The sequence below is a fragment of the Meleagris gallopavo genome, chromosome 17, assembly GCF_905368555.1.
Source record: "Meleagris gallopavo chromosome 17, MGAL_WU_HG_1.1, whole genome shotgun sequence".
NCBI classification, from domain to species: Eukaryota; Metazoa; Chordata; class Aves; order Galliformes; family Phasianidae; genus Meleagris; species Meleagris gallopavo.
Window position 1 is genome coordinate 2,603,251 of NC_139420.1, and position 20,208 is coordinate 2,623,458.

Below are 20,208 nucleotides of genomic sequence, written 5' to 3' on the forward strand. Positions count from 1 at the left end.
AGCATCGTTTATACTCTGTAAGTAATCCAACCCTACCGAGGGCTTTTCTCACATGTTCAAAAAAGGTCTCCTGGAAACACAGCCATGAGGAAGGGCTGGAGCCCGGAGGGATATATGGAGAAGGGAGGCTTTGCTGGAAGCTGGAGAAGCCTGTGGCTGCTGTGTTTTCCCCATGAGATGGAGGACAGACAGCTCTGCCCAACAGACGCTAATGCTTTTAGGCAGCCCAAAAGCACATCGTGTCCAGCCCTGGGAATCAGGGTCAGCACCCTGCAGTGGCTCAGAGCAGAGGGAGGAAACTTTCTTTGGCTAATTCAAAGGAAAACTTTGCTCGAGGGATTCAAAACACTGCCTCTGAAGTGCCTGCAGCTCCTTTTCATATGGCACACTCCCACTCCTGTGTGGGTGGGGAAAACCTCCTCTGAGGCAGCACTGCAGTCTCCCTCTGATCTTCCTTCCTGCCTGTCCCTGCTCAGAGCCTTTAAAGTCTCTCTTTTTGGCAATAGCAGGTTCCATGTTGGAGCTCAGGGGACAAACAGCAGGCAGTTCCTGCTGCTCCTGTCCATAGCAGTGCTGTACAGCACAGCCAGCCTGCAGGGCAGCACCTGAGGGCCTTACATACATACAGCTGACTCCTATTGCATCCTTTTGTCTTGAAAGTATATATCATCTTACCACAGGTTAAGATCTCACAGCTAAACCTGACCCTACTGCTTGATGTCAGCACTCAGAGGCAAACACAAAAAAGCTAATTTTCACTTCTGGTGCTTCAGCTGTAAATGATTTCTCATTTTCCTCTAAAAGGCTGCTCAGGTAATCCTCCCCTACGTGCCTCTCAGAGTTGCTCCCTGAGCTCCTCATTGGCAAGGAGAACACAAGGCACACATACCTCCTCGGAAACATTTCAAGCCTTCACAACAGTTTTACAGTATCTTACAGCAAAGTAGCAGATGGGATTCTGGACTGATCAATACCCTAACTAGAGCCAAGTGCCACATCACTGATCTGAACTGAAAGAATAAATGGTGAATCAAGGGAATACACAAGTACCATCAGTTCTGTAAGGCAGTAGCATTGCTGTGTTCTGTGAGCTCTCTGCTTCCCGGAGTTGTGAGGTTCCTGTACCATGAGCTCAGCATGTTCCAGCAGGGAGGCATTTTTCTACCTGTACCAGCCCAGCTGCTATACCTAAGGACCAATCCCAGTCCTGCTTGCTGTTGGTATTTTGTTTAAGCTTTCTGGGGATTATAAAAGCCACACAAAGCACATGCAACAAGTTATAAATTCAAAGGAGCACTTTCTAAGTGCCCAACAGCAGCTAAGTGTAGTTATGGTTATTATGCAGAGACAGACATAAAACTATAAAGCGAATCAACATGTTTTATCACAGCCATCCAACAACATGCCAAGTCCATGCAGCTTAGCTATTACCTTTCTACAGCTTGCAAAGATTTACCATAGTTTCAGCTTAATCTGGAATTTTATTAGGTAGTTATTTTAATCTCACTTTGATAATGGCACTCCAAACAGTGATAAAACAAAGGAAGATCATATTTAGACACAGCAATGATGAATAATGTTAGAAACACCTAAAGCAGAAACAGAATCCAGCTATCTGTTCTGTTATGCTGTACTCAGTGGAAACCATCGAGAGAGCCTTTATGAAGCATTCTGTGAGTGATAAAGGCACAGCTCCTACTGGTGGCAGAGATGAGTGCTTAATTGGATGTTCCCTGTCCTCATTACTTATCCACACGAACATTTCTCACCCATCACTGGTTTGAAAGCCAGCAGAGGCCATGAGACCAGCTTTTCTGAGCCCATGACTGAGTACCAGGCACTAATCTGGCTATGCGAACTCCTCCATACATTTTGCCCAGGTACAGTGCTTGTTCCAGCAAGACAAACCTCCTGCATCATGAGCTCCTATTCCCTTGTTTTATCCTGAAGAGAATCTGGGATTCTTTTCTGAGACCAAACAACTTCAGTGCTCCCTGCATCACCATGGTGGGGCTGATGCTAGGAACACACCACTTTTCTCTCTGATCATCTTTTAGGTTCAAACAGGAGTTATTTAATCTGTACTTCTCCATGACCATGCATGCCGCTGGTTCAAAAAGCAGATTTTTCTACAGCCTTGTAACAAGGAGATAAGAGACTGGCAGCAGATAAAACTACTGAATGGCAATTGTCTGCTGCCACGATTGCACAGAGCATGAAGGGCAGCAGCTCCATTGAAACAAGGAATGAGCACAGGGTGCAGGCAGGAGCCAGCCTTGCAGCTGCTCTCTGGGGTGACGGTGCTACAGGGAGAGCCATGCAGGAGGCTCCCAGCAGAGCAGGCATGCTGGCTGCTGAGGATCAGCTCATCCTCTTCCCCACCACGTCTCGCTCTCTGCAGGTTACACCGCAACAGACAGCCAGGACTACAGCCTCAAGCATAAGTTACCAATGACAGCAGCACCCCCAAGAAGGAGGACCTGGAGCTGCAGCCTCCCGCTCTTTGGCACAGAAATTAGAGAGGATTTTTGCTGGGCAAACGATCCCTGCTGTATGAAAATATGAAATTTATTTCAAAAGCATGAAATAAAGAGTTTTTCTTAAAACCAAGCCGTAAATCTGTGGACGTGCTGCAATAGAATAAAAGTTCTCATCATTATTTATACTTAGCTCCTGAAAGAACACAGAAGCTCATTTACTAAATATCTTTGAGAAACCAAGCCTTCAGCCAGACAGAGGAAAAGGAAGCATTTTAGCCAGGCAGGATGCTTCAGGAATCATCTTAATAAGGAAAAAGCTCCATGGGAGAGCACTGTTTCTCAAAGCTGCCCACTACTGCTTCACACATGATGCACCAAGTGCAGGACACCAGGCTCTGGGAAAGGATGCACCGGCAGGGGATCTGTCTGCAGATCCATTTCAGCTCCTGTTGGCCTCAGTGAGACTTGGAGCCACCCCATGGAAATGTCAGATATCAAACTGATATATCAAACACAAGATCAGCATACACCGGCCCTTGGATCCAGCCAAACAGAGCTAATGGCAGCCACTCCACGAGGCCCCATGCTGCATAACCAGCAGCCATCCCCATTGCCTGCCCACGGGCTGGCAGGTGGGTCACATATTGCATCAACAGGTACAGACCTGGCTCTTCATCACTACTAGACCATGAGACCAAATGCTCCCCAAGTGGGAACTGCAGTTTTCATCATCAAGTCTGTTTCCAGCACAGCAGCACATGGCATCTCCTGTGTCCTGCTTCAATAATTGAAACGTAAATCCTCGCTCTCCCAGTCTGCAGGAAATTGATACAGGCAAAAGGCAGGTGATGATTCATTCAGTTGCTATCTCAGAGCCCAACGCTCTCTCCCTGAGAGCAGCACAGGGATGCACCTTGCCACCCACCTAAACATTTGATAAAAGTTAAATACAACTACCTGTGATTGATGCCTCTCCTCACATATGCACTCCAGCCACAATCTGGATAATGTGTCGGGTTATTAAAGCATCAATTATCTTCAGCACAAGTGGAGCTACGTTAACAGGGCTGCAGTCTGTTCATTTTGATAAGGTTTTCTCTGTTCGTTTATCAACAAAATGGGGACACCAGCAGGGCAGGGATCTTGCAGGGTTTAACTCTGCTGGGATGGAGCCGACACTCGCATGCTCCATAAGTGCACTGTCAACAACAACACCCTGATTGAGAGGGTTTATTTCTCAGGAATTTGGCACGGCAGCCTGTGAAGAGCCAGTGCTCATCTCTGACAGATGCTCCAGCTATAAGGACGGGGTGAACTCGCTGGGTCACAGTGTGGTGCCAGTGCCTGACCAATATCCCAAAGCATATCCCCAAGCAGAAGGGTCAGAGACACCAAGCTGAGCAGCTGGTGCTCCCAAACAGCTCAGTTTCTGCTCCTCTCTTGTGCATACAGGATGGTAGCTTAGAAACCACGGGGAAGCAAGGCAGTTACCTCTGAAGCCGTGCACTAACCACATCTCCGTTGAGCAGCTCTGAAGAGAAGTTTCCCTCAGCTGTTTCTCTGTTCTGGCTCTAAGAGTTGTGGTTCTCTCTCCTTTTCAAGACCAGGGACAAGGCTACAGAACTACAGAAAAGCAGTTCCTTTTAGTTACAGACCTAAAAGTTCCTTCATAAACTACACCCAGATAGACACTTGGCTTATTAATAGCAGAAAATCCCTAAGTCCAGAAGATTTCAGTAATGAATGATTGTGATAGTGCTGGAGAAGGCTGGTGTCAGTCAAACTGATGTCTGGTAGTCCTCCTTTATCTGAGCAGGGCTATAAACTGCACAAGAGCTCATTCATTTTTCAAAAGTGCAGTGCACTACAGCACTAGGAGACCACCTTAATGCTAATAGCAACTAGTCATCAAGGCAAGCACTCCTTACTGGTTGGCTGAGTACTTGTGAGCCTGTGGGTCTGGCCCTCTTGAAGCTAAAGCAGGGTTTATCAGCAGACTGTCCAGCCCCTGTGCACTGAGAGGAGCAGCAGCCACTAGCCCTCCAGCCCACCCAGAGCTCCACAGAGCAGAGGAGGACTCCCATTTGGCTAAGATGGGCAGGGATTCCTGTTGGACACTTCCAAATACCCACCAGGGATGTCCGAATGCTATTTTACAGGCAGATCTAATTTCTTAGGAGGCCACAGGCAGCCTACAGCAGAGCCTTCTTATGTTCCACTGTGCTGGAAGAGGACAGGTGAGCACTGACTGCCCGGGTACACAGCCCTGTATTCAGAGCAAGCCTGCACCAATCTCCAGCTGCATTTGCACTTTTCCATCTGTTTACAGTCACTTCCCTCTATCCCCCAGTGAACCTCTTAAAAGTCTAAGCTGATTAACACACACACCATGGTCACCTGGACCTTAAACTCACATGATAAATCTCATCATGCTCCTGATGAGCAGTGTCACCTTTTACCTTTGGGCTACGATGACTTTAAGCAGCTTTTAAATGAATGAAAGCTCAGAGAAAGAACCAAGGGCAGTCCACTGCAAACTAGAGACCTTATCACTGTCCTCTGGTGGGGGAATAAGGCAGTAACAGGTCAGGGAGGCAGGCTACGTCAAGGTTTTTGTAAAACCACACTTTCTGCTCATTGAAATAACAACAAAAACAAAACACAACAGCTCTCCCTCCCTACATCTGATAACAATCAAATAATAACAGGAGTGGCTTCTCTGCTCTGTGCCTGGTACTTCAGTCTGGCCTTCCAGTTAATACACGCTATGATTAAAGCATCTGTAATCTGCAGTCCGTGGAGACCTGTAGAGCACAGCAGCAGCGGGTGTGCAGCCTGATAAGGGTTGTTCACTCTGTGCAGATGAAACTTTCAATATTTATAACTGCTGATTTTTTTTATCCTGATACCTCCTATTGAGGGGAAGAGGGTAAATGTTTAAAGATAAAAGCTTGCTGAAAGACCAGGTGGAATGTTTTCCCAAGGACAAGCAGAGGCTTACAGCTCTCTTCTCCAAGGAGGTTTAAGGACATTGCTTGAGGATGTGCAGCATCAGAGACTGGGGATGAAGTCTTTGGACTTGTGTAAAGGCCATCCAGGGTTTAGGCTGTCAACTCCACTGAGAAAGAGCTTAACCCCTTCTTCCAGATACAAGAACCCAAGAAAACTCCCACATTTTCCATACCATGAGACTGACTGCCCGCTGCCCAAACAGTTTAATATTCATGTATTAAAAAAGAATCCCAGCACTCCCATAGTGTCAGTGATATTGTCCATCAGTAATTTCAACAGAACAGAAAGATTCAGAGAAAGGTATTCAACGTACACATATTTCTGTGGTACACCATTTCATATAAATGATGATACACGCGTATATGCATGTCCTTTAAATGTAGTTACTTGAGCCGCATTTCTGCAGAGTAAGAGCACTTTTAGATATGTAATAAACACAGAAACAAAACATAGATATAAGGAGACACATTTTAAAGCTGAAACAGATTAGGTGAACCTGAGCTGAGATAATCTCAAATTGCAAGTTATCATCTCAGCTAATCTGTCTTCCTATCACACTAAATGGGAAGGCAGGCTGGCCATGGAGGAGAATGCCGTGCTTTTTCACAAGAACTTTTTCAGATTCTTTAAAAAAAAAAAAAAAAAAGGAAGAAAAAAAAAGCCCTGAAAACATCTCACCAGAGTTAAAAAGTACCAGAAGAAAAGAGGCAGAGCTCTCTGCACTGAGGACATGTCTGTTGTTTAGAAAGCAAGAAGACAACTGGATGAAGAAAACATAACACAGTGTGCCTAAGACAGCTACAGATTTTCCTGATTTAAACAGATTTGTCTGCCAGAAACGAGCTTTCTTGGCCTCTGGACTGGATTTTTACCCTCCACAAAACATGACTTCAAAGCAGAGTTGAAGCCTAATGAGATAACAATAAGTCAGTGAAAATAATTACAAAAACGGTCCTGAGTGAGTTCATTTGCATTCTTAACAAGTTTACCTCAAACCAAGGCAGAGCACTTAATACCTTGGAAAACACTATCAGAAGGAATTTCTGCATGACTTCTGGAACCGTATGAAAAATCCAAATTAACAAAGCCATTCTAATATCAGTGGGATAGTTAAAACTTAATTAGCACCTGCATACACACTGGCCACAGCTTCTGCAATGCCTGCAGGTTGTGAACAAAACTACATTAAGCTGCTTATCATTCTGAAGCAAAAAATCAAGGATTAAACTACTTTCTACTGCACATCAGTTGGCCGCCCTACACAGTCACCATGATTATGCTCATTTCCAAAGCTCATGACTATTTTGAATTAAGAAACATTACAGCATGAGATGAACATACATGAAGGAACATTAGCAACACGTCATACATGGGATTACTGAGCATCATCTGAGAGATACTTTTTGACAAACCTAAGCTTTCCGTGTAGCAACATGGGCATGTTAAGACCACTGTACAGAAGCTAAATCATCTCTCTGAAGGGAGTTTAAAAGTAAATATTTAAAAAAAATGTATAATTAGAATATGATGTTTACCTATTGAGGTCACTCACTAAAAAATGGTTGCTGGCTCTTGTATGAAACGAACACATCTGAGACACAGAAGCAAGACCACCCTCCCCTCAGACCCTCTGAGTGGCAGCAAGGCACTGTCAGTGCAGTCGCTGATCTCAGCCAGCACCTGAGAAAAGGGCCAGGATCCCAACAGTGAACAAGTCCAGAAAACATTACTCTGAGTGGAAACCCCTCCAAAACACCAGGCAGCAGTAAGTAAGCATGGGACACAAGGAACAACGAAAGAAAGTCCATACATAGATACTGGAAAAGTCACTGAAGAAGGCCGCTCCTTTCAAAGACAGTCCAGCTTTCACCGCTTAGAGATACTTCAAAGGCAGAAATGTCCAGCAAAACATGTGAGTTTTGTGCAGGTCCTTAAGATCCGTGTGCTGTGCAGATGTGTTTTTAAGAGACTGCATCAATCTAAAGCAAAGTGTTCTGCAAAGATATCATTTTTCTTCCCAAACAAACCTCGTACTTGCTCAAACTCCAGCGGCACATTAGCAGATGTTTTCTTTATTTCTTTATCAAAAAGCTACAAAAAGAGAAAATATTGACAAAATTCAGTATAAGCCCTTTACCATGGCTGATACCAATGCTCACTCTAACATCATAAAAGATACAACAGTAAACCTTTTAAATACAAGCCTGCCACTACTGCTGCCAAATGCTCCACCATTTAACTGACATCTTCCCCTTTTCCCTGGCTGTAGGTAACCAAAAGTCTGCCTAGCTCCTTCCTCAGCAGCAAGGCTGATGACCAGGACATGGCTAGTACATTCAGGAAGCAGTCTCCTTTCCTCTTGTTAGAATCATTCACAAAAGCACAGCAACACTACCTCAGAAGCTGAGAGCTCCAAGAGCCCCGATATGTCATCCTCTATTTCAGACAGTGACTGTTTGAGGATAGCAGCTGCGTGGGCCACATCTGGGTGATAATGGTTTTGTAGAGACTGCAAGATAAAGAGAGAAGGTCTAATGAGCACAAGGTAACACACATCCATCTGGCTTCCCACACAGGGAACAAACTAATAAACCTCTTGGTCATGAACATTAATTCTGGCAAAAGAGGCAAGTCTGCTGTACTGTGTTACTACGCAGTTTCAAGAAATACAGATTTTAGCCATGCTTGAAACATATTAAAGCATCCTTTCACCAGGTTCACATTCAGCCCAAGACGGACGGATTCCTCCACTGGCCATAGCTACTACAGTGCACACCTCAATTCTGCTACTTCCCAGAGCCCTGATGCTGCATCTGAGCTCTTGCTCTCCAGCAACACCCACCTTGCACAAAATCCTTGCAGCATTTAAATGGAATGTGATAATCCTGCCTCTAAGGTTTTAGAGTCACCAGGAGTAATGTAACTAATTTCAGCCTTCGTACACCATCCTACAAATGTTCCAGGTTAAAAGTGAACACTGCAATCTTCTCCAGCATTTTAAAAGTCATTTCTACAGGTTGACTTATCTACTCAGTTTCCACCAGTGCTCATCTTGCTCTTCTCTCCCCTCCAAAGCAAATAAAACGCCTCAGACATTTGCCACTATTTACTCTGTTTCAGCTATTCACAGCCCACTTTTCAGCTGCATGGTCACAGGACTCCTACTAATTAGCAGGCACTAGTTGTCATGTGTGTAAAATCCTTTGCCTCTTACACTAAGGATGGAAAAGGATGTGAAGTAAAAAAGTAGCCAGAAATTCATCCCATTTGTAAGACGTGTGTCAGCAGGTTCAGGGAAGTGGTACTGCTGACTGCTAAGCTGTGTCATGAAAGCAGCAAGGGTGGGAGAAGGCTGTACCATACACAGATGTTCCTTGTTAGATGACATACCTGAATCTCCCAGACAGAGCTCTCCAAAGCCCTGCTCTCAGATGGCTCCTCCTGCTCCATGATATATGGATCTTCTGACAAATCTAGGGAAAGAGATACAGAGCTAATACCTCCTGTGATGTCCATAATGCCAAAGGGAACCCAGGGAACCAACTGGGGCCGGGATCTCTCCAGGGATCCTGCTCTTTATGATGCCTAAAGGTGTAACACAGAAGTCCCCCCTTTCCCTCTTACCTTGTGGCCCATTCGGTCTGTGCATCAGCACTTTGCAGGCCGGGTGCCTCCGAAAGAGATTACAAATGAAAGGAATGACCATGAGCAGAGCCTCGGGAGGAGCAGTGAGGGCCAGCCGGGACAGGCGCTTTATGAATGCTGCCACCAGGTATGCTGGCAAGTGACTATGGGGAAGGAAGAAGAAACCAGCATGTCGGAGTTGCAGCAAGTGAACCAACACACTCATCAACTCAGACAGCATGTCAGGTTGAGGACCAGTGGGATTCTTCAGCTTTTTTGGACTGTGAAGCGAAATGGAACTATACAGCAAAGAATCATGATTTCAAGCAGTTACAAAGGGTCTTGTGTGCTGTCTGGAACAAATTTGGGGGCATTTCCATTCAGCGCATGAATAATCTCAGATCGGTTTGTGATTCAACCCAGACTCATGGCACTACTCCAAACACTTGCTGTAGCCAAGCACAGCTCTTGTACATGGTCATTCACACTGCTGTCTTTATTCAGTCATTTTATAAACTTCTGAGTGCTTGGCCAGGCAACCTTAATTATATTTTTCTAATGTAGTTCTCTGGGTTTAATTAATACATGTGCCATGGTGTTAAATTTACATAATACTTCCAGGACTAGAGCAAGCAGTGCAGCTGGTAATGGGAACATAAAGCTGCTGGAACGTAAATGTGCAGAATAGTTCTCTTTTATGGTAGAAATGCAAATTTTTAACAGCAATCAGCTCATGTAGGCACGTTCTTCAGGTCAGCAGAGCTGGGATGAAAGATGACAATTTTCAGCCACTCAGCCTCCAGCCTTAGGGCTCACTACACCTGCAAGGCTCAGCAAAGCCACCCCAAGGTACAACCATCTGCCACGTCTTGTTACTCTCTCCGGAGAACACTATGAATACAAGGGGGATGATATTAAATATCATGTGCTGAGCATTATTCTTGGTTTATTTTACAACATATGATGGCAACTATATGACCAGCTGCATATCTAGTTTCTTCCCTGGGCATGATGACAGCATCGAGACAGAGCGTCAAATGCTTTATATTTCAATATTACGTGTCTGCAAAAAGGTCATCAATTTCTCAACAGATTTATGATACTGCGTCTATAAAAAGCCTGCAAATGTTCCTTTTCCATATTCATAAAGACAGGGAGAAAAATCATCACTTTCAGCCAAACTGGAATACAGATCAAGATACATCCATAATGATTTGCCGATCAAATTCAGATAATGAACTGCATTTTTACTCTCTGAAACCAGACAGATGTGTGGTGCATCTCCAAAAACATCACATGAAGAATCACACAGCACTGCAGTAACACTCTTGAATTCAGTTTTCTCAATCAGAAAACAAATTTAATTCAGCAGGCACTCTGAATACATTAAATCCAGACATGGGAGTCTGTTCAAGAACGGATTCTGGCCAACAGGAAAGTAGGAGCAAAATGTATGTATGTATATAATAGAGGTTCTACTTACGATGAAGACAAAAACAGATCAGCCAAATGGAAGAAGCGGGCTCGGTACTTCACATGATATATAGAAGGGTCCAGAAGGCTGTACAGCTTTTTGTAAAAGTCAGGGTATTCCCTATTGAAAAGGCAGAAAGGAAAAAGACAACATCCTTCACTCATTAATGACGTACAGCAGGACCACACTGCGTCTATAAATGCCTCTGTGTGTTCCTCATAAACCACCCCAGACTGCTGCTGTGCTGTGGGTGGCTGTTGAGCTTTCTTTGGTTTGTCTTCACAGCCACCACTTGAAATCAAGCTGTAAAGTGAACTTATGGTTTGTGCATTGTCCAGCTGTCCTGGAGATGTGAAAACACATCCACTGACTGCAAATGGCACAGGATCCAAAGACTACAGTTCTGCTACACCATCAGATCAATGGAAATTGATTTCCAAGAGCTGAACAGTCTGGAGAAGAGGGTATTTAGGCTCAGCTGAAAAAAAGGCCAAACTATCAGAACAGCTCAGCATCCAAACAGCTCAGCTTCTTGGGCAGAGCTTGGCTTCCTCACAGCCAAAGCCTGAAGATGCAGAGAATTCTTTTCAGTTCTGTTTACATGAAGATGTAAATGCAGACAGCCATGTCCCTTTAAACAACATACTCCTTTTACTTACAGATTATGCTGATGAATCAGAATAAATAATCCATTTAAGGCTAGAAGACTAATTGCTCCACCTGTAAGAAAGCAGGAACCTATCAATACAATAGATCGATAGATAAAATGATCTGCTATGACCTGTTTCATTATTAAACCTTCTTGGAAGTAGCACAAAACCAACAGTATCTGTAAGTAGAGGCAGTGTGATGGCTGTAAGGTGACAGAAGCTTAGCCAAAACCTTCCTGAGGATCACAGGTTACTTGCATAGATTAAACTGTAGTTTAGAAGAACAGACAGACAGACACAAACATTCTGCTTTAATTTCCCAAGAAAGCTACAGTGGGAAAGAAAACCTCCTCAGAAAGGCCATTTCTGAAGGAAACTGCACATCTTGTTTCTGAGTACAGCTTGGCAATCAGCAGTGATGCCTGAACTGTGTCGAAAAGAAATCATTCCAGTATTCAACTCTTTCCAAATTCAAAAATATAATCTTCCTAACATACAACAACCAGCAAACATTGACAGATGCAGGTAAACGCATCTCACTATTGGGGACAACAGAATTCACCCCAGTCCCTTAGCTTCATCCCACCCAAAGCTGTGGTGTTACATCCAGCAGCCCTCCTAACTATGTATGTATTGTGCTGCAGAGCCACACAAAGGCTAAAAAAGCCTGTTTTTACTCACCTACTCCATAGGCCACTGTCAAGAAGTCTATCATGAGAGTGGGCTCGTTCATATGAGGCAGGATGGAGTCATGCAAAATAACAAGAACTTTTTTGTAAAGGCCACTGGGTAGCTGTGAAGCACAAAGCAATACAGTCAAATCACCAAAATAAGAACTCCAAGAGCAACAGCAACATATGGCTCAAAAAGACAACGCAAGCAAAAGGGAACACGCCAGGACAAAACAGAACGGTTCACAGCAACAAATAGGAGAGCACAGAAGTGGCACCTGACAACTGTGTTCATTCTAAGAAGTGGGTGCTCAGCTAAAAGCATCATCACAGCTCAGAAGGAAAAGCAGTAGGAAGGTCACTAGCAAAAGGCTCGGGAACATTCAGCTCAGAAACATGAGTTGTTACGCTGCAGATAACTCATGGGCAGGCTTGTTTAAGGTGGAGAAAAAGGCTGAGAGTAAGAAGAAAAAGACCATAAATGAGGTAACGTTCCTTTGCCAGGAGAACAATCCAGCAGAGATGGTGTCTGGGCTGATCTCATCTAATAGCAGAAGCACAGAGGGGTCCTACCAGGAGCACCATGCAAAGGATGGCCGCAGCCTCTAAGGATTAGCAACAGCCTTTAAGGAAAGCAATCTGGATCAGTGACAGAAGTACCACTCACCTGGTACTTCAGAAAAGTGAGCCACATTCTTTCAAACGCCTGCTTGTGTGTCTTAAAACAGAATTGCAAATAGTGAGATAAATACACAGGTGGAGATGAAGTTCTATTTTCAGTAGAAAATTGAACTCTGAAGCACCAAATGAACAGTTACCTGCAGCTTCGACACCTTCCATTCCTCCCGCTTATCTGAGAAGAAAGGTAAAAGGGAGATGGAACTTGAAATAGATGTTAAAAATAATGACTTGTTTTATTTAGTCCTTCGAAATGACCCCAGTTATTACAAATACCCACATAAAACTTAAAGAATGCAAACCCACTCTGATAAAGGAGCAAACGCAAAGAAATTTGCATTATATTAGTCAAACTTAAGCTTAATTGGACACACTGAAAGTAAACGGCACTTTTCTTCCCACGCTGCAGCCTAACAAAATGCAGTGAGAGAGAAGCTTATGAATTAAGCAGAGCAAAGATCATAAATGTTCCTATGAGATGTTAAAGTTCCATGTCTGAGATTTCCCTCTACCAAATGGGTTGGGACACATCAGAATTCAGTTAAAAGCATTCCAACTCAGAAACATCCCTGTTGCCTCCAGCAGCCACCTTCTCGCTGTGTGAGGAGCACTCCTTTCCTAGCTGTTAAGCTGAGACCAGGAGCACAAGGAAAAGGCAGCGTTCCCCAAACCCAGGTCTCTAAAAAATTTGCTATAGGTTCTTTGTATTGATAAAAAGCTGTGACAGACCTGACTGCGAGCGTGTTATGTGGATTTTGTAATGCTGCTCAGAATCACTGTGCTCACAGAAGCACAATTTTTCGTTAGCAAACTCTGACAAAGCTTTTACGCAATAAAAATCAGAGATGTGATTTTCCTCTTCACGTACAGTTCATCGCGTGGAGTTTACTAACCTTGCTTCACCATAAATTTGACCATGTCACGCTCTTTGTTCGGCATGTTAATGGATGAAATGAGGGAAAATACGTTCTGCTGGTAAAATGGCAGCGGCCTCTGTAACAGACAAAAAGCAGAGGATCAAGCATGAAGTGAGGTCCACGCAGAGGGAAGTCACACTGGGCTTCCACAGTCCCCTATTTCCCAACCACTGAACGTATGTAGGAAAGAAAAGCTCTGATGGCTGTACTGCATGCTGCTTCTCCATCGCTGCCTTGTCCTGGAGCATCACTCACAAAACTTACATCTGAACTGATTCTGAATTAACAGAACAGGTAGATCCAATGAAAGAAGAAAGACCCTTCCCACACACACCAAAGAGAATTAAACCTTTATACCCTCAAGCTACATATCTGGGCAAAACAGAAGCAAGAGCTCTGACTGCGAGGTTCTAATCAACAACATACATCTTGAACTATCCCCAGACTGCTTTCAGTCTTACACATAATTAACGTATACTACAAACAAAAAAAAGACTTCAAATGGGTGCACTTATTACTCCTGCTTCTAAAGTCATTCCACGTATCAGTAGTTCCTCCCCACTTCACAACCAAGGTGTGTGCTTCAGAGCAACAATTAATTCATCCAGACCCATCCCAGCAGCCCAACTCAGCATTACCTCTTTCGTCTTTTGCATCACTTGTCCAATGCTCTCAGTGACCGCCTTCATGACGAAGTACCGAACGTCATCAAACTCCATGTATTCTTGGAAGCGAGAGATCAGCAGGGAAGCATCTTCGTGTATGGGAATTAAGCCGTTAACAACCACCTAGCAAGAGAACGGTAATGAAAAACAAGTCAGTTTCTTGCTGTACTGGAGCAGACAGCTGAAAAGGCTGAGGGCAACCCCTGTCTGGTGAGCAGAGCTGTGTCCTGCCTGCAGTGCTCACCAGCTGCTGTGACGGGTGCTTCCAACCCAAATCCCTCACATTACAGACACCGTAACTTAGAAACGATGCAGCGGCTGAGCCAGGGGCAGCAGCTTCCCTCTTATCTCCCCCCCAAAATCAGAGCTGATACTTCAGAAATACAAGAATCCAGCCAGGCCCCACACAATGCAGCTGCTCCCACACCACCACCCATCGAGGGCAGCACCCCACAGGCGCATCCACCTCTGGAGCCCACATCACTCTTCTTCCCCCCACCCTCCTTGCCTGAAACCTCAGCTCTGCAGCTCACCTTCAGAAGATGGTGAGGAAAAGCGATGCTGCCCTTCCACTGCTCTGCGACCAAAGGGCATTCTGCCTCCAACTCCACGAACTTCATGAGGGTGCAGAGCGACGATTCCTTTAAAACACAGATTAGAAAAAGCCCCGGCCTCGAGGGGTGCAGCGGTGCTCGGGCCCACAGGAGCTGCTCAGCGCAGGAAGAACCAATCTCTTCCACGAGCCACGTGGATGCCATCGCCGACAGCAGAAGGGCGTTAGAGCCCCAGAAGCCCCGCGGCATCCCGCACCGAGCGGCAACTGCTTCTACCGCACAGACCCGTACCCCAACATAGCCCGCAGCTCACCTTCACCCGGAAGGAGTCGTGGCCCAGCAGCTCGGACAAGCACTCCACGCAGTCGTTGTAGCGGTGCCTCATCCATGCTTTGTATTTATCCTCAGCGCTGCTGTTCCCTGGGAGGGAAAGGCGCGGCGCTGACGCTCCCACCCCGGGCGATTCCCGGCCCCGGCCCCACGCCCGCCCTCCCCTCTCACCGCTCAGCACGTCCTCCTCCGCAGGCAGGCTGCCGCCCATCAGCTCTCCCCGCCGCAGCAGCGTGGCGAACAGCCGGCGGCACGCCCGCGCGGCGCACAGCACGTCCTCCTCATCCTCGGCCTGGGGACGATCGGGACCGTGAGCGACGCCCGGTGCCGCCCCGCGCCCCGCTCCCCGCCCTCCCCGCCGCGCCCCGCACCGCCAGCAGCTCCAGGATCTCAAAGACGCGGTTGCCGTTGCCGCGGTCGCCCAGCACGGCCTCCAGGCTGGCGGCGAGCGCGGGCCGCGCCATGCTGCGTGCGGAGCTCCGCCCAGAGCGGGGCCGGAACGCAGCGGGGTGGGCGGGGGAACGACGAGCAGGACGAGGGCGGGTTACAAAATGTACACTTTATTACACCTTCAGGTGGGATACATCGCGATTCCTCGCGACGCCGCTGGGGCGGCTACAAACGGCCGGAGACGTCCGATAGCGAAGGAACAGCGGGCAGAGCTGCAGCGCGGGGCCGGGCCGCGGTAACGCGGTGCTCAGCGGGCGGCGGTGCGCAGGGGCAGCAGCGCAGGTCACACACGGCAGCGCCCCGCCTCGAAACAGGCTCTGCTCCGAAGAGTAAAAAGATCACAATGAAAAAATAACTTTAAACAGGAATAGCGTAACTTTGTCTAGTTGTACACGTTGCACAGCACGACGGCCAAAGGAAGATAAATCCATTTAAGCCAGCAGGAGTTTTCTGATTCCTCACGCAGTGCTGTTTGCAAAGTTTTTCTGTTTATGCCAGAAAGGTAAAGAAATGCCCACAGTTCTGTGCAGCTTCTTGCTTTCTTCATAACAATAAGGCAAACTGATTTGGAGAAAGAGGCCGTGCTCCATTCACATCCAAAATACCCACCTGAAGATACATTCATCATTAGCTTTATAAAAGAATAGTACAAAAGTTAGATCTCAATCTTTACACAGTTGTCACCATTCCCTCTTCTCCACCCCATCCCCCCCAAACTAAAAGCTGAGTAGAAAGTACAGAACATTTCAACATGTTGCAAGAGCAGAACAAAAACCAAGCGGTTCCATTTGATCCATGGGACAAACAGCTGCAGAGCCTTTGTTTGGCTGAACCTACTGAACATATACAAAAAAAAGGCTACACTTTAATACACATCACACAGTATTTACTCAGTTCATGCCTAAAATATCCATTATCTTAAAGTGAAGTATGAGAACGAGCACACAGGGAGGGTGCTGCAGTAAACTGTACACAAAACTACTAACAAACATTGTAAAAGGCTTACAAAAATGGAGAATGAACCTTTTTTTTTTTTCCTTTAATTACATATACTTACAGGTTTTCACATTTACTGGCTAAGCTTTTCAGGGAGCACTTCAAATGTAAGTTAGACCTTCCAGAGGTATCTACCTGAAGCTAGAACAACATGCAGCTTTCACTGAGATGTAAGATACTTTGTGTTAACCACAGGAGGTTCTCTGAACAGCTTCAGCATGGATACTGAGAGCACATCCCAACTCTAGCAAAGAACTGCATGGTCCCACTGGCAGCTTGTGGTATGCTAACACAGATGGATGTTACTGACATTTATGGCATTTCACCCATTTACTTTTGTAAAGCTGCACATAACTTAGATTTAAGTAATGTTTGATTTATCAGGTTTGAATCAGCACAGAGAACAGCAGCAGAATGCACCCAGAACAGATTCTGAATGCTGCAGAGCTGCTAACAGACTGAACAGGCTGAAGTGTTGCAAAGTCCTTCTGTTAAAAGTTTAAAAAAAAAAAAAAGAGGTGGTTTGACTTCATTTGGATGTTTGGAGTAGCTGCTTCTCACTTGGCTTAGCAAACAAGAAACACTGCACTTCCCTGTTATTGCATTTAACCATTAGTTCAACTTGGTTTAGTAGGCGCCTTTAATCTGACAGTAGGTGTCCTCATTTGGACCTTTGCTTGCTGGTTCTGGGCTTCAGATGTTGCTGGTGTCTGGGCTGGATTCTGTACGCCTGGAGCCTGAATCTGGGGTGATGCTGTAGTCACAACTTGCTGCTGTATCAGTTTCTGCTGCACAACTTGAGCAGTAGCGGTTGTTGCAGGAATCACCTGAACCTGCTGCTGACTTGCTGTGGTCTGAGACAGGGTCACTGTCTGGGGTTGAGCTTGTACCTAGACAAGACAGGAGGACAAGGCAACCATTAGATTCCTGCTCTGCGGAAGGTCTTTGCTGTCTTGAATGATGAGCATCTTAGACAAAGAAGGACTGGAAGCAATACTGGCACTGTGGTTTTGGTAAGAAAATGTTCTGTCGCCTTTTCTTACAAACAATAACCAAGAAACAGGACGCCTGTAACACAGACCTGCTCAGTGCAGGTTAAACAACATGCTCCTAGATTCTTTGCAGAAGGTACGTGGAAGAACACAATGGATAGATAAGAAAGGCAGTCCTTATGTACCTTGAAAAGTTATCCAAGTGCTCTACAGGGAATAACTCAATGCGCATTGACCAGCGAGGCTCCTGCTCCCTGCTGCTTACTTTGCCCTTGCAGCCTCACATCTGAGGTGGTGACCAGCCACCTTACAACACTTCATCATCATTTTAACATAAACAACCACAGATTTTATCTCACACTAAAACACTGCACTTCAAACTTTGTCAGATTAAGAGCTGACAGGTTAGATTTCTGAGAATGACTGGCAGGAATGTTTAATATTGGACAGAGGATGAAGCAATCAGCAGTGTAAGTAGGCCTGTTGCTAATGATCTGAAAGTTGTTCTAATCAGTGTTAAATAAAGGGAAGGGAGACAGAACTGTCTGTCCTCTTCCTCTGCTCCCAATCTGTTACCACGCCACATTTAGAACAGACACCACGGCACTCTGACTTCTATTAAGCACTTCAAACAGCTGTATGAACTGGAATTTAACTCCCAGTTTTTGTATAACAAACTCAGATGGTATTCATTAGTTCAATTATTTGACTATACATCACAAAAAGCTAATATTTAAATTTATTTCAACTTTAGAAAATATTTTCCTCATCTCTTCTACATTCATGAAGAAAACACTGCTGTATCTACCAGAATTTTGACTACAGAATTTACAGCAACCTGACCTGTTTTCATGTGACCTGTTTTTATAGAAAGGAAAAGGTCACATCCTTCCAAAATCCCACCCGCACCACACAAAGGGAAAAATACATATATTTCCAAATACATCAGCCTTCAGTAGGACCAGGTTTCTAGTGCTGCAGGCAAACCTACCTGTTGGGAAACTGAAACCATCTGTTGAATGTTGGCAACAGTAGCCTGTTGCTGGACCACTTGGGGAAGTTTTGCAACCTTCAGTGACCATAGAATAAAAAAAAGATTTAGTCAAAATAAAACTGCTAATAGCTGCAACACACCATACTATCAAAACTGCTACCAAGAAACCTTTCCTAAGTTGTGTTTACTGCAAGTTGGTATCTTGGCCTTCTCAGTGACAGTGCAGCTTTGTAAATGAAATAAATTTAGAAGAGTATGTTAGAATAGCATACTTAGATAGGAGGAAAAGAGGAAAAGTAGAATTTTCAGCTATAATTGTAATTATTGTTTCCTCTTAACTACATATAACACTGAAGGAAGCATGGACATTCTAATGGACTAATTCATCTTTGATATAGCTTTGAAAGAGTAAGGCTTCCAGTTCCTCATCCCCTTCCTTTTCCATGGTTAGGCTGATCTAGTTATGAGAGAATTAGGTAACCATCAGCTCCCGTTAGCTGATAGAGATTAGGCCAGGAGGCAGCACCAGAAAACAGGAAGAAATACAACTGTCCTTAATAAGAACAGTACGACTCCATAATAAAAAGGAGTGACAGTTTTTCTTTTGAAAAGGAAAGACACTTTCCAGCTGGTTTCTCTGACCTGCCAAAAGGCCAGATATTCACCACCAATTAATCTTATTATAAAGTTAAATAAATATGTAACTGGAACTAATATGAGCAGGTGCTGAAGTGTTACTACACCTGTTACCTTTAGGGTTATCCCATCACAGTAGTGTTTAGAAGCGTGGAATGGTGTTACCTGTACCTGAATCTGAGCCTGCACCTGCTGTGTTCCACCTGGCTTCTGGGTTTGGGAAATTGGGGTCGTTAAGAACTGAGTTTTAATGGCAGGCTGTGTAGTATAGGTTACTTTTTGTTGCTGCGACGTCTGCTGTTGGGTTTGGACTGTGACCTGTTGAGCATTTATCTACAGAGGGAAAAAAGCATCAGTGACTACAACTCATGTATTTCAAAGAACAGGTACATAGCTAATGAGATTAATTACATTATTGAAGTAAATCCTCTCAAATAAAAATAGCCAAAGGAGCTGGGAGAGAGAACTTCCACGTATTTATACAAGTATCCTCAATCATTTTAAAGGTTCTCTTACCACACAGGCATACTTCATATGGCAATACACTTCCAAAATACTACACTAATGTAACTATGTTTGTGGCTCATGACAGCCAAGCCCATGAGATGGTGACATGTCAGGGAAAAGTGTATTTTTCACAGTTTACAATGTAAAAATGAAAGTCTTTGAGAAATTCCCAGACTTGGTTGTATTACAAGTGACTAAAAAGAACCTTAATCTCTGTTACTTAACACAGAAGACAAAACCAACTAACTTGCATTAAATTTGAGGCATGAGAAATCACAAACATATTAACAAAGAGTCCTCTCTAGATATGTGTAAGACCAAGACCTACTCATAGGAATATTAACTGAATGCCTGGGAGTGCCACCACAATCCAGAGCTTAAGCTTAACAACCACAGAAACATCAGGAAACTCAGAGGAAGGGCAAACTATGATACCTTTTGCTGCACAGTAGCTTGACCCTGTGCAACCTGGGGCTGGATAGCTTTCTGTTGCTGTGCTGCTTGATGATGCTTGAGTTTCAGAAGCTGCTGGACATGCAGTGGCTGGGCAACTACAGTCTGACCTCCTAAAAGTTATA

The 20,208-nt window shown here is 44.9% G+C and overlaps 2 protein-coding genes and 1 long non-coding RNA gene across 19 annotated transcripts in view; 1 reads left to right on the forward strand and 2 right to left on the reverse strand.

Annotated features, from left to right (window-relative positions):
* The window catches only part of LOC146543163 (uncharacterized), a 38,818-nt gene that overhangs the window by 16,790 nt on the left and 1,820 nt on the right, over positions 1–20,208 (forward strand). The window contains exon 8 of one of the 2 annotated variants that reach the window (XR_014886937.1): positions 2,402–7,010. The exons of the other annotated variant lie outside the window; for it this stretch is intronic. This is a non-coding gene — a long non-coding RNA (uncharacterized LOC146543163). Of the gene's footprint in view, positions 1–2,401; positions 7,011–20,208 lie in introns of those variants that run through there. 2 annotated transcript variants of the gene reach the window in all.
* On the reverse strand, positions 5,677–15,552 carry NOC4L (nucleolar complex associated 4 homolog). The gene is made up of 15 exons (XM_085238376.1): positions 15,427–15,552; positions 15,227–15,347; positions 15,039–15,145; positions 14,705–14,812; positions 14,145–14,294; positions 13,483–13,582; positions 12,730–12,764; positions 12,579–12,629; positions 11,922–12,033; positions 11,250–11,310; positions 10,600–10,710; positions 9,117–9,280; positions 8,883–8,965; positions 7,888–8,001; positions 5,677–7,583 (listed from the first exon to the last, which is right to left on the reverse strand). Exons 1-15 carry the CDS (start codon positions 15,517–15,519, stop codon positions 7,467–7,469), a joined length of 1,527 nt encoding a protein of 508 aa, XP_085094502.1. The 5' UTR covers positions 15,520–15,552; the 3' UTR covers positions 5,677–7,466.
* The window catches only part of EP400 (E1A binding protein p400), a 46,816-nt gene continuing 42,207 nt past the window's right edge, over positions 15,600–20,208 (reverse strand). For 11 of the 16 annotated variants that reach the window (XM_085238363.1, XM_085238362.1, XM_085238361.1 and 8 more), the window contains 4 exons: positions 20,066–20,196; positions 19,289–19,456; positions 18,485–18,562; positions 15,600–17,391 (listed from right to left, as the gene is read on the reverse strand). In XM_085238363.1, coding sequence (XP_085094489.1) covers positions 17,119–17,391; positions 18,485–18,562; positions 19,289–19,456; positions 20,066–20,196 — 650 coding nt within the window. In that variant the 3' untranslated portion in view covers positions 15,600–17,118. The remainder of the gene's footprint in view (positions 17,392–18,484; positions 18,563–19,288; positions 19,457–20,065; positions 20,197–20,208) is intronic. The other 5 variants (XM_085238369.1, XM_085238367.1, XM_085238370.1 and 2 more) reach the window with 1 other exon arrangement.

What these genes read in the sequence shown, in the direction of transcription:
- NOC4L (XM_085238376.1), bottom strand. Translation starts at nt 15,519, where the DNA reads ATGGCGCGGCCCGCGCTCGCCGCCAGCCTGGAGGCCGTGCTGGGCGAC. An exon ending in TTCCTCACCATCTTCTGAAG is followed by an intron (nt 14,295 to 14,704) that starts GTGAGCTGCAGA and finishes TTCTCTTGCTAG; the next exon opens with GTGGTTGTTAACGGCTTAAT. An exon ending in CAAATTTATGGTGAAGCAAG is followed by an intron (nt 12,765 to 13,482) that starts GTTAGTAAACTC and finishes CTTTCTTCTCAG; the next exon opens with ATAAGCGGGAGGAATGGAAG.